We start from the raw sequence: 15,026 nt of genomic DNA on the forward strand, positions 1-15,026 counted from the left end.
CTTATCTCAGCAAGCCTTCCCGCTTCCTTCCCTCCCTCCCGTCCCGTCTCACTTTTTTCATCCCGTCTCACTTCATCCCAGCCCAGCGCCTCGGGTACCTTTGCCAGTTTCGCAGATTCATCAAAATTCCTCGCCTCCCGCTTCCCGTTTCCATGGGACCAGACCCTCGGTTTACGTAAGAAGGACCCTGGGAGTGTGGTCAAGAGCAGGTACTCGAACAAAGAAACTCCTACAAATTCGAGACCACGGCTGGGCTCACCATGGTTTCGGTGGTCTGACTTCCCACTTTCACTCCCTTTCATCAGACCTCTGGATTCGATTCTCTCACATACTCAGATGCTCACGTAGACAACACGCTGCATCAGGCCACAAAACCTCAAGATCAGTGATGTGAACCGCAAGCCCATCTCCTCGGTGTCACCAGAGCTGACCATTTTCAGGCGGAAACGACTAAAGTCGCCTTTCGCCTCCACAACTTGCGTGTTGCCGTCAGCCTCCTGCTTCAGGGTCATGTGTCAACTGTCAAACACTTTGTGACTTGGCTCAAGCCTCAGCTATCCGCCACCAAAGCAGACACTGACTACAGTGGCGCTGAAACTGAAGGGACAAGAGGGAGGGAAGCTGCTGTCTTGGACCCTGTCACACCTCAACAATTCGCCCAGCTTGCCCATCTCCCCCAAGACAGCATTCTGCTTTCGGGGAGACGGAGGCAACATGTGGGTTTTAGCCAAATACCGTTTCCCCTCCCCTCTAGTCACACTGACTAACCGGCAAATAAAGTAGTCTCTGTGACTCGTTCCACTGACTTGCCGATAGACCCGATTTCATCCCGTTGCCTGTCCATGGTACTGGGCTCAAGGGAAGGTCAGGTTGTGTATAACGGAGGATATTGACCTGCTACCACTGCCTGTCGCACAACAGCGCACTGATGCTGCAGGTAGCCTCAACGTCTTCAGCTCCGCGTGAACTGACATGCCAAAACACAGTAGTTCGCGTGTCTATCCGTCGCCTCTTCATGTCTGTCGCCGCCTTCAAGCAGTCAACCGTGACTAGGGTATGCTTGGACTATCTGAGGACCCTCTAACAATCAGGGTCATCATGGACAAACCATTGCTCTTCATGCCACATGCCTCGTATAGACCCTCGAATGTCTTGGACTGTGCATACAAGACCCTTGAAACTCACGCCAGATCCCATATGCCTCATTTCAAAATAGAAACAGTCTCAACGCCGAGAATACCATACTGTCAAATGCCAGGGAAACAAGGTCGCTCCCGTCCCGCGGTCAACACGGAAGGCTACTCCATGCTCATGTCAACGGCCGCAGGCTCCAGGAGCGGAGGTGTTGTACGTAGAAACCGTTGTGGCACCGGGAATTAAGCATAAACCACCTGATCTATGTTCACTTGCATTCTAGGTTCTGATATTCCTAGCTACGTAGAACATTCAGCAGCAATCCCCGCCGATAAATTTCCTGAGTTGTCGTCGAATGCGCCTGAGAATCTGTAGAAACAACTCAATTCAGCAGAGTTTCATGTGGAAGTATTATCTGAGCATCACAGTACCTAAATAATAGCTCTCTTCCAAACCTGAGTAGATAACTTTTGTAAACGGAAGGTAAAACCCAGCAAACAGACTTCCTCTTTTCTCTAGTGACCCCAATCCCAGATCAGCTTCCGCCACACAGTACAATACTCAGTAAGCTCCCTTTGTTTTGTCCCGGAAACCCCTTATTACCCCGCATATCATCTTCTGCGTAGAAAGATTCGGAGATCTGTCTCTCAGCCATGCTGAACACCAGATTTGAAGATCACAAGAAGAACTCCACCAACCCACACTCCCTCTAATGAGCACCTGGATGACAGGCCTCCTAACGCTCTCCACCCTCGAGCAAATACCATGAGATCAGAAGTCTCATCTCAATCTAGCGAATTCGGCGTGAAAACAGAGCCTTATCTAGCATTTATGGTTTATCAACATGCCCAACTCTTCGCTTTCACACCTACGAGCGTGACCAGCCAGGTGTCGGAAGACCATCAGCAAGGGGAATGAAAGGACAATACACACCTACTAGCTTTACAGACATAATGGTTCAATATCGTGGCAATTATGGTCGTTAATGATGGTAGTGATGGGGAAAAGGCGTTGAACAATGTCATGTCAGATTCAGGGGCCATATATAGCATATAGCCCTAACCCCACTGGGGGGACTGCACTGCGATCCGGAGGGGGGATGCACCCCTATCATCTCTCTTTTTTAATTGTCCTTTTGCCTTTCCATATCCGCCGGTACCAACAACGTGGCACAGCATATCGGCTCAGACAGCAAGGAACCAGAGACATCCACAAGATACGCTGACCGGACAAACATCCCCTAAACAACTATGAAACGGTAAAACACCCCGACTGCCCAAAAGGTACACGTGGAGATACCGTTGATTTAAACCAGAGTTGAATTTCCTTTCCCTTTTCTATCTTCCTATTTTGCACAAATATGATACAACTATGGACTCCTATCTCCTGTCTGTCATCATGTAGTTGGGGGGGGGAGGGGGGTATCTCGTGTCATATATAGTCTTACATCTTTATACACGACTTCTTTTTTCCAAAATCCTTTTTATGCCTTGGTGGCAGCATTCTTTGCGGCCTCCTGCATCTTCTGGCTCAACGCCTGTGTCTTCAAGGGCTGAGCACCCTGCTTCAATTGCCTCTGAACCAGCGCCACAGTATTCTTGGGGATTCTGAGCCGTTGACCCAAAACGAGGGCGCCCGAAAGGAGTGCAAGAGCACCTGCCTGGTGGGTGGCTGCCAAATGGATAGGCACAATGTAGATAAGCGTGGTAATTCCGAGAGCGACCTGGAGAGAAACCAAGTGAACGAGCCCCAAAACACCCTTTCGGACGTTGGGAGGCATGGCGGCCTGGACGCGGCCGGTGCGGGAGTAGGCGAACAGGGCGAGAACAGCAGTAAAAGTGGTCATGGCGAGAATGCGGTGGTCGAGCTGAACAAATGAAGGGTTCTCGAGCATGTTGCGCCACCAGATATCGGAGCCGTCTTCCTTGCGGGAGTAGAACTTGTCGAGAAGTTCGGCCTTGGGCGGCATGTAGCCCGTGCCCATCTTGGGAAACTCGTTGTAGATAAGACCGGCATCGAGGCCAGCGACAAGAGCGCCCGAGAGGACCGTGGTAAAGATAAGAGCAGTGAGGCCGAGAACGGAGCGCCTGAGGATGTTGAGGGCCGGGTTCTTCAGAGCGGAGAAGTGCCCGGTATAATACGCGGGGTTGCCAAGAGCACGGTGGGTGCGGAAGACGCTGAGACCGGCGAGAAGCATCCAGGAGTAGCAGGCAAAAGCGGCGGCAAGGTGAGTGGCGAGGCGGTACTGGCTGACACGGGGGTGCGAGCCGGGAGCAAAGAGATCATCCTTCAAGCCAGACTTGACCATCCACCAACCAATAAAGCCTTGAAATCCGATAAGAGCAGAAATTCCGACCAGGTTGGCAGCCATCCGTGGGGTGACTTTGCGGCGAGCGATGAAGTAGATAGTCGGGATCACGAAGGAGAGGCCGATGAAGCGGCCCCAGAGGCGATGTGTCCATTCCATAAAGTAGATCTTCTTGAACTCGTCGAGGTCCATGTGGGGGTTAATGAGCTTGTATTCCGGGGAGGCGCGATACTTTTCGAATTCAGAGTCCCAGTCCTCGGCGGACATAGGCGGCAGTGAGCCCGTGACGGGTCTCCATTCTGTGATACTCAGACTACAGCGGAACTATATGTCAGCCTGGTGTCTCCGGGGACAGCCAAGTACGCAGCCAGACGACATACCCAGACTCGGTCAACCGTGTAAGTCCACCAAAGACGACAATACCAAAGACACTAGCGGCGCTACCAAGAAGCCAGTACCCAACGGATTTGGCATTGGTTTCGGGGAATGAGGATTTCTTTTCAGAGGTTTTGTTCGAAGTCTTTTCGTTTTGGATATTCTTGCTGAGGGAGGCTATGGGGGACTTGGTCTTGGTGGCATAGCTACGGATCGCCGGAGCTCTGGCCGCCACGAGCTTGAGAATGTGGGATGGCGGGGCAGGTGATGCCTGTTGACATAGACATTGACCGCAAGCGAATGAAGATTTGGATAGTTGGGTAGCTGCTCTACGCAGCCCGAGCTGAAAGAGGGACATGGCTATGCCTTTGCGCCGGCAATGGCGGAGCTGATCTGGAGCTGTTCTTTGCTTTGCTGATGCTCACCTGAGAAACGTTGGAATCACGATTCTCTCCATTGGCTTGATAATCAGCCCACCGTTGAAAAGCACTGGCCAGATGAAGGCCTGTGCCTTGTCCACCACAGCTCCACAGCTTGGCCATCAGGGGTGGACCTTCCCTGAGAAACATCAAGGGAAAGAGCGGATGAACCTCAGTTGAGCTGAGCACACACCGAAATATTTGATCAATTCATTTCAATTTTGAATTTTGAAACATCAAACTCTCTCGCTACATCTTGAGAGACTGAGAGACTGAAGCACACATCTATATATCGTTTATTATACACCCCCTGAACTCCAGCCTAAATGCAATCCCATCGTGTGTATCCTACAATCACCTACAAGCCTCATTGAGTGGCGGTCGTCTCGCTTGACGAGTCTCCGGAAGCGGCCATCTTCGGTTTCCTGAACAGGATGATATCTTTCAGGCTTCGCTTGACGTTGCTCTTGGGCGCAAACAAGGGCTTGTGCTCCTCGTTGACGTCGTGTTGGTGGTCATAGTCGACGTGCACAAACGCCCTCTCAACATCAGCCAGACCCTCGAGCTTACGCTGCAGGTCCTGGCCCACGTCGTGCGTCACCTTTAGCGGCAGCCCCTCGTCCATGACAATGTCCATCTCGACAAAGTACTTGTGGCCGGCATGGTACGCTCGGCATGTGTCGACCTTGAGGATCCTGTCGTCGTGTGTCACGCCCATGTAGATGAGCTTGGAGATGAACTCCTTGGGCGCCGACTTGCCCACCAGCAGCCAGATGTGCTCAAAGGCGTTGGACACCCACGAAAACAGGATGATCAACGCAACGAGGATGGCGCCGATGGGGTCCAGGTACCACGCAATCTTTTCGCCAACGACCGCCATGATCAAACCGAAGCTGTTGATGGCAATGTCGTTGCGGTGGTCGATGTAGAAGATGAACACGGTTGGGAACCTGCGATACATCAAGCAGTACACCATCATGCTACCCTTGGCAAAGACTATGAACTGTCAGTACCACTCATGACCTGACCGAATGCGATGTACATACTGGCAACACCGATGAAGACCAGTGGGACGATGTGAAGTTCCTCGGATTCTGTTGGCGCTCCGGCCCCTAGTGTTCGGCCAGACTCAATCTACGACATTGTAAGCATATTGTGGCCTGACACTTTGTTTTCAAGATGCTAACTCACCAACAGCTGGATAGCAACAGTAGTCATCAATGCACAAAACAGAATGATGGCCATGGCTTCTATTCTTGTACGGCCCTGCCTATTGTCAGCTACAATTCTCTGCATCAGGGACCACCACGTCAACTTACCACAGGATACTTGTACACGCTGGGCCTGGCAGCAAGCCACGAGGCTATCAACATCACGAACGACGAAACAAGATCCATGAAAGCATCGGCCGTGGTGGCGAAGAGAGCCAAAGATCCGGTCGAGATGGCGGCATACAGCTGAATGACGAACAGGCAAAAGTTGATGACGAAGGAGCCCCTGATGGCAAACTTGATCTTGGGGGCATATTTCGCATCTTTCTCAATGGCAACCTGCTCTTCATCATCGGCACCCAGGAAGTCGTCAATAAGAGCATTCTGCTGGGCATAGTACTTCTTGAGTCTCCGTTTGTTGCCTTTAGGATGCTCAATCTTCATCTGCTTCTGACTGATGTTCTCACGACGGTGCCTAGCAATATCGAGAGGATCCGCGAGCGAGGTTGTCGTGGCTTGTCTGGTTGGACCGGCTGGAATGGCGACTTCTTTCTCAGCTGCTGTACTGGCTGGCTCTGCACCGGGCTGGGCATCCGACTGGATCTCGGGGGAGGTGGAAGCTGGTGCATTTTCAGGGGGGCTGGCTCCTGTTACCATGTGTTAGACTGCCAAGCTTCATGATGTTCAAGCCTACGACTTGACAAGACAAGCCTGTCTGCAGCATGATTTCGAGGTTCAGATGGGTACGTACCTGCCGGCCGGCCATCGTCTGAAGTGCCCTGGGTTGCCATTGGACTGTCAATCTTGGGTCTGAAGTGGGACGGTTGGGTTCGACAAGCTTGAATTACAATCGAAATCCTATGGCAGGAACTATCAAGAGATGCGCCAGAGATGGCGACAGTATTATAGGACTGAGCAACCAGCCATTTCACAACTCAGGAGAGCGGCCTCAATCCACTAAGCGGGATTTCGCCATGTCACATTTGCAACCTACATCCAACCCATTCCTGATTTGGGCAAGAAAGGGTCAAGTTTACAATTCCATTCACATCACCATCACATCACCACCGACACTACTGTATCGAAAACGGCACAGCCACCCGTGATTATGTACCCCTTATGAGTTCTGGAGCGGCTGGTGCTCAAGCTTGTACTGTTTACAGCATGCGTAGCCGAGAAAACGACTTGTTGGTCTAGTGGGGGAAAGATCAAGCGGGAGCTCGTCTCTTGAGACCACTACCTCCTCCAACACCAAGCTCTGTGCCGAGCATCCAGTTTTTGGGTTCCACGGTACAAGCTCCGAGCTCTAGCCTAGGCCCTCAGAATATTCCATGGACGGGCCACGAAGTCACTTGACAAGGTGACATCGGGACCAAAAGCGCCACTACACCAGAGTCCCCCGTCGCCGTTGGCTGGTGGAATGTTTCAACCGGGCGGAAGCCGGAAACCCCTAACGGTTAATGCACCACCATCTAGCAGATCTCCGCTTTACCAGTTACAGTTGCCACCTTCTCCAGATGTTGCCTGGACGTATACTACAGAGAGCAATTGAACAACAGCTAAATACTTGAGCTTCCCGGCCAAAACTTCAACCTGGACTGGACACGAACAACTGTATTATTATATAGCAATCCTTCATGATCTCTCGCGCAGGGCCAGTGTTAGACTTGGCTTGGGCCAAGAAGCAAACCCCACGATTGCACGGATCTCCCCGTCTTGTCGCAGCACCCTGCAGAGAACCCCTGTTTCCAGGGGTTCCTTGCCAAGCGGTCAGTGCCTGAACCCCTCTCTTTCGGCTCTTGTTGCCCCAACTCTGGGGTGAGAGGGCAGGTTTTGGCGACTTGCCTAAAGCAGCTCAACGATGGTTCCAGTGAACGACCAAATCAGCGTCCATTGGGCGTTTTGGGAAAGATGACGACCGGCACAGAGTTGCCAGAGTTGCACCCAAGAGTTGCACCGTCTCCTTGGAGATCTGCGGCTCTCGAGTGTTTGCGATTGCACTGCCACGCCACAGATTCGGCAGCATACCGAGACATCATGGACTCTTGATATCTTGAAAAAAAATGCCCGAGTGTCACTCTTAATCTTGAACGCTTCAACAGTCGCCAGGAGAAGGTGGAACCTGTTTCACACCGTCTTCTGTTCCCTTCTTCGAACAAAACAATGCTCCCTTCCTCTGGCTATCACTGGCTATCACTGGCTATCACTGGCTACCCGTGATCAGATCTAGGCTCTTCGACGACTCCTCTCTGCGAATCCGTTTTAGGTTTTTGCCAAGCTCAAACCGAGGCTCCAGTTTGAGCTTGACCATTGCTACACAGACATGGCCTCCCTGTCTCCCTTGTTTGGCTCCAGATGCTTGTCGAGAGGACTACGACTTGGTTTCCAGCTGAAGTCTAGGCTGGATTGCTTGGTGCAACGATCAGCTTGAGCCAGAGTCTCACGGTCGTCAGAAACCTGGGAGCGACAGTTGCATGGACTCGTTCATCCCAGCAATCTTTGATCACAGAGCCAGTCCATTGGTTCGTGTCTTGGCCTTCTTGTCTGTGACAGACTTGGGCGTGGATTCCCATGTCGCCTTTCGGTTCTTCGGCTGCTGCTCTCTCGGGGCATGAGTCGCGGCAGATCTTGCCGTGGTGTTACCCCATTGATCCACGGTGCGGTCTTGGAAATCGTACTTACTAAAGAGCAACGGCAGTATCTCGAACTCGGATTCTGGACTCTTGGCTCTTTTCCCACCCTTGTCACGTCTTTTGGTCCTCAGGAGGACATAAGTCTTTCTTTCTATCGCTACCGCTTTTTGTTTACTTTTTCTCTCTTCTCCTTCTTTCTCTTCTTTTTGCATCGTCGTCGCCTCAACCCGGTGATGGTGCATTTCACGCCCAACCCTCCCCTTTTCCTTTCCTAGTCTCCTTTCTCTTCTTCTCAACTGCCGGGCGGTTTCTTCTACGTACACTCTTGATTTCATCTTCTCTTTGGGATAGACCTGGAGTCGTTCTGTCTTTAACACACGAGGTACTGGTATACCGAAACCGCTTGACGCGGAAAAAAAAATAAGAAAAATGGATGAAAAGCCGCAGTGTGGGAGCGGCGAGGAGGTCGGAGAGTATGACCTCCCGCTTCACGTCGCGGGTCTTTGTAAGTTCTGTGTCCAAGTGAGATTTAACGGATGCATAGGCTGACTTGTCTTCCAGTCATGGTGCTGGCTGCCTCGATCTTTGGTGCCGGTTTCCCAGTGGTGGCCAAGAAGGTAAAGTGGGTGAAGGTGCCTACCTCGGTGTTCTTCGCTTGCAAGCATTTTGGTACTGGTGTTCTGATCGCCACAGCGTTCGTTCATGTAAGTGGTTCTGTGGCCTCATGAAAATAGCGTTTTCTGACAGACCACAGCTTCTCCCTGTTGCGTTCGGTAATCTGACAGACCCATGTCTTCCGGATTTGTTCACCACTCAGTATCCCGCCATGCCTGGTGTCATCATGATGGGATCGATGTTCTGTCTTTTTGTTCTGGAGATGTATCTCAATGCCAAGATGGGTGGCCATTCCCACGGAGGTGCGATGGGATTCGAGGCTTCTGGGCCGGCCCTTCCACAGCCAGAGTCCAAGCCGGCCTACCAACACACACACGCTCCCGACCACAAGAGAGCTCCGTCTCGCCCGCCGAGATACACCGCTTACAGCGAGTTCGAGATTGAGGATATGGACTACGAGAAGAGAATGGCGCAGAAGCTGTACGGCGAGAAGATGAACACCTACCCGCGCAGCGACAACCCCTTTGACGACATCAACGAATTGGAGGTTCGCTCCGAGATGCCGCCTTGGTTTGTGGTCTTTTACGAGCAGTATGTCCGCCAGCGGTTGGAGATGGTCAACATGATCAAGTCGAGCCATGCGGCCCTGAGAAAGGAACAACAACATCAATACGCCGAAGCTGAGAAACGCATGAGCATGCTTGCGCCTCCCCCGTCCCTTGCCGATTCCCCGTATATCGATGTCGAGACTGGCAAGCCTGTCGATCCGGCCGTGTTCAAGAAGATGTCGATGAATATTACCTTGTTGGAGGGCGGTATCTTGTTTCATTCGGTCTTTGTCGGTATGACCATCAGCATCACCATCGACGGCTTTGTTATTCTCCTGGTCGCTATCCTGTTCCACCAGATGTTTGAGGGTCTCGGTCTTGGTTCCAGAATTGCTGCTGTCCCCTACAAGCAGGGCAGTCTTAGGCCTTGGATGCTGGTGCTTGCTTTTGGTTGCACTTGCCCAATTGGGCAGGCTATTGGCTTGATGGTGAAGGATTCATATGATCCCAACAGTGCATTCGGGTTGATTATTGTTGGTGTTTTCAATGCCATGTGAGTGCCGTTGTTTCCAAGTAGCATTTCGAACACTAACCCGCATACCGTAGCTCGTCTGGTCTTCTTTTGTACGCTTCTCTTGTCGATCTGTTGGCTGAGGATTTCTTGTCCGAGGAGGCGGACAGGACCTTGACCAAGAAGCAGAAGAGGGACGCCTTCTTGTGGGTTTTACTGGGAGGTAAGAAATCAGAGCATATTCTCATTTCTTGTTTGATACTGACTGTCTTGTAGCTGCCGGCATGTCCGTTGTTGGTGCATTTGCCTAAACGAACATGCAGAACCAGCGAGACAGTGTATGATAAGACCACGACCGACCCACGATGTCACGACCACAACGAAATCGGAGTAAGGAAAAGGGGATGAAATAGAAATGGCGCCTGACACGAAAGACATTCTTTACCAATTTCCTCGAATATCAGCTTTTGTGCCGGGCACACACACACACGACCAGAAAAAGATGAGGTTTCCGCCGACTTTTACCAATCGCATCATCATTCATGAGAAGGCCAGACCACACCAAATCACCTACCTACCAAACACACCCACCACCCACGCTACCCTACCACTACTAGAAAAAAACAACAACAAGGGATGAGGATTCACAGGGCAAACGAATGATACCAAAGTGTGACTAATATTATATCTACTGTCATTAATCTTTTACTACAGCAATAGTCACTTTGACGGAGGGGCGCATTATATACCATTTGTCTTGTAATCATTCCTTTTTTTCTTTTTTTTTTCTTTTGGGCCGAGCCCCCTCTCTTCTTTTTTTTTTAGCGGTGAAGAAAGAAAAAAGGGGAGGGGGGAAATCAAAGTCAATTTCTTGGTTCAGTGGAAATTATTTTTGGTGTTTTGAGCCTATGACTACTATATCTTGTATCACTATTATGGTTCCCATTTTTTCTTGGGGGCGGATAGCTGGATAGGGGGAGGTTCTGACCCTGTGGAAGTTGGGCGTTTATATCATCTAAGCGGACATTGGGCGTTTGAAATTTAAACGGGAAGTGATGACTTGACTGGAGGGATGTAGTGTATGATTAAACAATTGACTGCTTGTATACATGGACTTGGCAGACAAAGGGGGTCAAAATTGGGTGAGGTGGTTGGGAACAACCCCTGAGATGGAAAAGGAGCTGCTTACATCGAGGAAACAATGTGGTGAGTCTGTTTTATCCAATCCGGTCAACTGTGGGAACAACAAAGACTTGGTTGGGCGGTAGGAGCGAGAAACAAAGGGTGGGTGGTGGAAGGTCGGGCAATGTTGACATACCGGATTAGGAATCCTTACTCAAAGACAAAGAACAAAGCGTTTTCTTTTCTCACCTCTCTGACTACTATATCACATATTTCAGTTGTTTTCAACACAACACCACAAGCTATTTTTCCTCAGCAGGGCTCCTCTTATTGATTTCAGCTTGAATCTTGGCTTCAGTGTTTACCCCCAGGCGGTTTACCATCAAACCACGACATCACCAACCACCCCCAAACCCTCAAGATGTCCCCCCACAAAATCATCAGCGCCCCCACCCGGGAATCCCTCCTGTCCCTCCCCTCCCCGGACTACACCCTCATCAAATCCCTCGGCAACGACCGCTTCCTCCTCCGCCGCAACAACGACGGCCTCCCCCTGCTGGGCCACTACTGGACAGAATACTACCAACCCAGCACCTCCCCCGTCCACACCCTCGTCCAGCGCGGCGGCGCCGCCGCCGCCGCAGTGCTCAACCACGAAAACTTGGTTTCCTTGCGCGGCGAGGCCGCGAACTGGGTTCCCCTGAAAGTGAATGGTAAGCCCGTCCAAGCCAAGCAAGTCCTCCTTTTATGGGACTGGTGCGATGGAGGAAGTCTAGAACAATTCTTGGAACAGAGCGAGAAGGAGATTGATATCTCCGAGGTGCAGAACGGGGGGGAGTTCATGCCTGAGAGTTTCTGCTGGCATGTTCTCACCAGTGTTCTCAGGGCGTTGCAGTGGTTGCATCAGGGGATTAGGGAGACGTATGGGGTTGTGGAGCTGGACAGGGAGGGGTATGGGATGGGATATGTGGAACATCCGGGGCAGAGGGGGAGGGCGGGGAGGCTGAGGGTTGTCAATCGAATGACGCTTCCGACCCCGGAGAAGGGGGAGAAAGGGGGGTGGAAGAGGGCGAGGAGGGATGATGATTGGTTTCCTGTTTTGCATAGGGATATCAGGGCTAGTAAGATTTTTCTTCAGCACCCTCTCGGCACGGAGACGTACGGGATGGTCAAGCTGGGGGATTTGAGGTATTGTGCTGTTAGCGGGACGGTGGTCAGTGAGGGGGGGTTTGAGTTAGATAAGGTTCCTGTTGTGGCGCCGGAGAGGGTGCAGGAGTTGGGGAGGTATGTTGAGAAGGATGGGGGGGCGTACATCAATGGGATTGGGGAGCTGAGGAAGAGGATGGTGGGGTGGTGGAAAGATGCGGCAACGGTTGATAAGGTATGTTTTTTTTTTTTTGACTTGATGTTCGGAATGGAGAAGGTGGGGAGGGGGGACGGGGGTTAACAAGATGACAGACTGAAAGACCATACACCGCCGGCAACGACCTCTTTTCTGTAGGAGCGATCCTCTACCACATGATGATGGGCACACAGATGGTCAACCCTGAAGAGTGTCCTGTCAAAGGTTGCGGGTGCATCCATTTGTTCGATGGTCCTGAGAAGGATGAGGAAGCTTCTCAGCTTCCGGGCTGTACCGATGGGTGTCCTCGGCCGGATACCGACATCAGACGATGCTTCAACAACACCGGCTACACGACTGAGCTCAAGCAGGTCGTGGGTGCGTTGTTGAGGTGCAACCGGGAGGTGACTTGGTCGGCGAGCGAGGCTATGGAGGCGGCGTGGAAGGGGTATGAAACGTGGACTCGCACGACCGAGGATGGACGGGCGTATCGGGATATTTATGAGGATATTCTGTTCAGGAGGCAGAACCAGGAGAGGATCAATGGCGAGGTGCCTGAGTGGACGAATAATATGGCTTATCAGGTCAGGAGAAGCCTCAACCCGAATGTGGCTATCTAGGTTTTCTTGGGTTTGTCTTTTTGTTTTGGTAGGGTTCAATGGAATGGGAGAGAGAGAGGGGAGTAGGGAGTCAGTCGATCATTTGCTTGCTTCGAATCAGAATTCTGTCTTTGTTGAAAATACACAGTGATAAAAAAACAAGCAAAAAGCTCACCGGCCAACCTTTCTCGTTTCTATGTTGAGAAGGGTGACTCGGCTGCGAAAAACCCGTGGGTTTTGCTCCGGATAGGATTCGATCGAGAAGGCTGTTGGACCCAATCCTTCAATTGGGAGCAACTCCAGCACACTTACCACTGGACCAGAGGGCCATATGGATAGGGTACTGGGGTTGTTGAAACGTGGTCCTGACAGCTGGTATGAGTACTGAAGGACCCGTTGCTCGTGCCTTGCTTGTGCCAAACCTGTTATACTTGGATGAGTTGGAGGTCCGAAATCCATCGTTATCATCCATCGAGGCTCATACCACTGTGAGCCATCAAGCTTGTGACCAGTCAGGAGTGAAGCAGCACTGTGACAGTGTGATCTCCCCTGGTGATCACCAGGTGTAAGTGGCCAGGGTTAGGGTAACGCAACCTCTTCCCAAAACATCACCAGCACCCGTTGCCACGGAGCTTGCCAACAGCACACCTCCAAAACTCTAAACGAACCTTCCAATGCCGTCATAAAAAACGGTTTTCCCTCCCAGCTGCCCGATTTTGTTTGCACAGCTCCGATCACAAAGAAGGCCAGCCAACATCTTGTTTCGATCAATGACAACTCTGCTGGTTGAGGTTGAGTGGAGTCAAAGACGTCATGACCATGGCGATGAGCCGACTCGCCCCTTCCACGCTGGCGGCAGTCTGTCCCAATGCCTCGGTTTAGCAGTGTTTGTCAGGGACGACTTCGAACAAGTATAAGAACCATTCTCGTAGTTTTTCTCTAGAGCAGTTTTAATCTGAAGCAAATTTACACCCAATCCCATCATCTCGACTCATCTGATTCTTGTCTCGTCTGATCGACCTAGAAACCCACCCCTAGAATTACAACTCACTCAACTGCATACATTTCAAAATGGGCTACCCCGAAACCTTCACCGGCTTCTGCGTCGACTCTCCCAAAACGTGGAACCAATACCACCTCGCCAACCTCAAGCCCAAGCCCTTTGGCGACAACGACGTCGACGTCGAGATCGAATGCTGCGGCGTTTGCGGCTCCGACGTCCACACGGTAACCGGCGGCTGGGGTGAATTCGAAGGCCCCCTCTGCGTCGGCCACGAGGTCGTCGGGAAGGCCGTCAATGTCGGCAAGGCCGTAAAGGGCATCAAGAAGGGCGACCGCGTCGGTGTCGGCGCTCAGGTCTGGTCCTGCCTCAAGTGTGACGTCTGCAAGTCCAAAAACGAAAACTACTGCCCTCACATGGTCGACACCTACAACGCCAAGTACGAGGATGGCAGTGACGCTCATGGAGGCTGGGCGAATTACATCCGGGCGCATGAGTATTTCACTTTCAAGATCCCAGATGAGATCCCCTCTGCCGAGGCTGCACCACTGCTCTGCGCCGGTATCACGACTTACTCACCGCTTGTGAGGGCGGATATTGGCCCTGGGAAGGTGGTGGGTGTTATTGGTATCGGTGGCTTGGGTCATTTGGCACTGCAGTGGGCAAAGGCTCTTGGTGCTGAGACTTATGCTCTCACTCACTCGGCTCACAAGGTTGATGATGCGAAGAAGCTCGGAGCCAAGGACGTCATTGTCACCACGGAGGAGGGCTGGGCGGATAAAAACAAGTTCAAGTTCGACATGCTGTTGAACTGCGCTGATGCGACGCACAAGTTCAACATGGCGGATTACTTTGGCACGCTCAAAGTTGGTGGGGAGTTTCACATGGTGGGCATTCCCAACGAGCCGCTTCCTGAGATGACTGCGATGGCGTTTGTGCAGAACGGTGTGAAGCTTACGGGAAGCCATTTGGGCAACCATCAGGAGATGGATGCCATGCTCAAGCTGGCGGCGGAGAAGGGTGTCAGGCCGGTTGTCCAGACGGTTCAGATTTCGGAGGAGGGATGCAAGGAGGTTGTGGAAAAGGTCAAGGAGGGTAATGTCAAGTACCGGTTTACTCTGACGGGCTTCGACAAGGCGTTTGCGGGGAAATAGGTGGTGAACAGAGAGAGTGAAGAGCAATCGCATCTATAGTGTAGCAGTAGATAGT

At 51.8% G+C, this 15,026-nt stretch overlaps 5 protein-coding genes across 5 annotated transcripts; 3 read left to right on the plus strand and 2 right to left on the minus strand.

Moving 5' to 3' along the window:
• Window positions 1-1,451: 1,451 nt before the first annotated feature.
• COX15_2 (Cytochrome c oxidase assembly protein cox15) lies at window positions 1,452-4,254 on the minus strand. The gene is made up of 2 exons (XM_062947238.1): window positions 3,823-4,254; window positions 1,452-3,755 (listed from the first exon to the last, which is right to left on the minus strand). The coding sequence occupies exons 1-2, from the start codon at window positions 4,173-4,175 to the stop codon at window positions 2,618-2,620; spliced, it is 1,491 nt and encodes a 496-aa protein (XP_062800429.1). The 5' UTR covers window positions 4,176-4,254; the 3' UTR covers window positions 1,452-2,617.
• A 141-nt stretch (window positions 4,255-4,395) lies between these two features.
• QC764_409490 (uncharacterized protein) lies at window positions 4,396-10,065 on the plus strand (the record flags this gene model as incomplete). The annotated part of the gene is made up of 6 exons (XM_062947236.1): window positions 4,396-5,380; window positions 5,434-8,585; window positions 8,642-8,784; window positions 8,835-9,796; window positions 9,850-9,977; window positions 10,031-10,065. Exons 2-6 carry the CDS (start codon window positions 8,510-8,512, stop codon window positions 10,063-10,065), a joined length of 1,344 nt encoding a protein of 447 aa, XP_062800430.1. The 5' UTR covers window positions 4,396-5,380; window positions 5,434-8,509.
• On the minus strand, window positions 4,604-6,104 carry QC764_409500 (uncharacterized protein; the record flags this gene model as incomplete). The annotated part of the gene is made up of 3 exons (XM_062947237.1): window positions 4,604-5,239; window positions 5,428-5,502; window positions 5,556-6,104. 3 exons carry the CDS (start codon window positions 6,102-6,104, stop codon window positions 4,604-4,606), a joined length of 1,260 nt encoding a protein of 419 aa, XP_062800431.1.
• Window positions 10,066-11,297: 1,232 nt separating the features above from the next.
• QC764_409485 (uncharacterized protein) lies at window positions 11,298-13,142 on the plus strand (the record flags this gene model as incomplete). The annotated part of the gene is made up of 2 exons (XM_062947235.1): window positions 11,298-12,257; window positions 12,335-13,142. The coding sequence occupies 2 exons, from the start codon at window positions 11,298-11,300 to the stop codon at window positions 12,836-12,838; spliced, it is 1,464 nt and encodes a 487-aa protein (XP_062800432.1). The 3' UTR covers window positions 12,839-13,142.
• A 746-nt stretch (window positions 13,143-13,888) lies between these two features.
• QC764_409480 (uncharacterized protein) lies at window positions 13,889-14,971 on the plus strand (the record flags this gene model as incomplete). Its single annotated transcript, XM_062947234.1, has 1 exon — window positions 13,889-14,971. The coding sequence occupies one exon, from the start codon at window positions 13,889-13,891 to the stop codon at window positions 14,969-14,971; it is 1,083 nt and encodes a 360-aa protein (XP_062800433.1).
• Between the last annotated feature and the right edge of the window lie 55 nt (window positions 14,972-15,026).

Source organism: Podospora pseudoanserina, chromosome 4 (genome assembly GCF_035222485.1).
Source record: "Podospora pseudoanserina strain CBS 124.78 chromosome 4, whole genome shotgun sequence".
NCBI lineage: Eukaryota > Fungi > Ascomycota > Sordariomycetes > Sordariales > Podosporaceae > Podospora > Podospora pseudoanserina.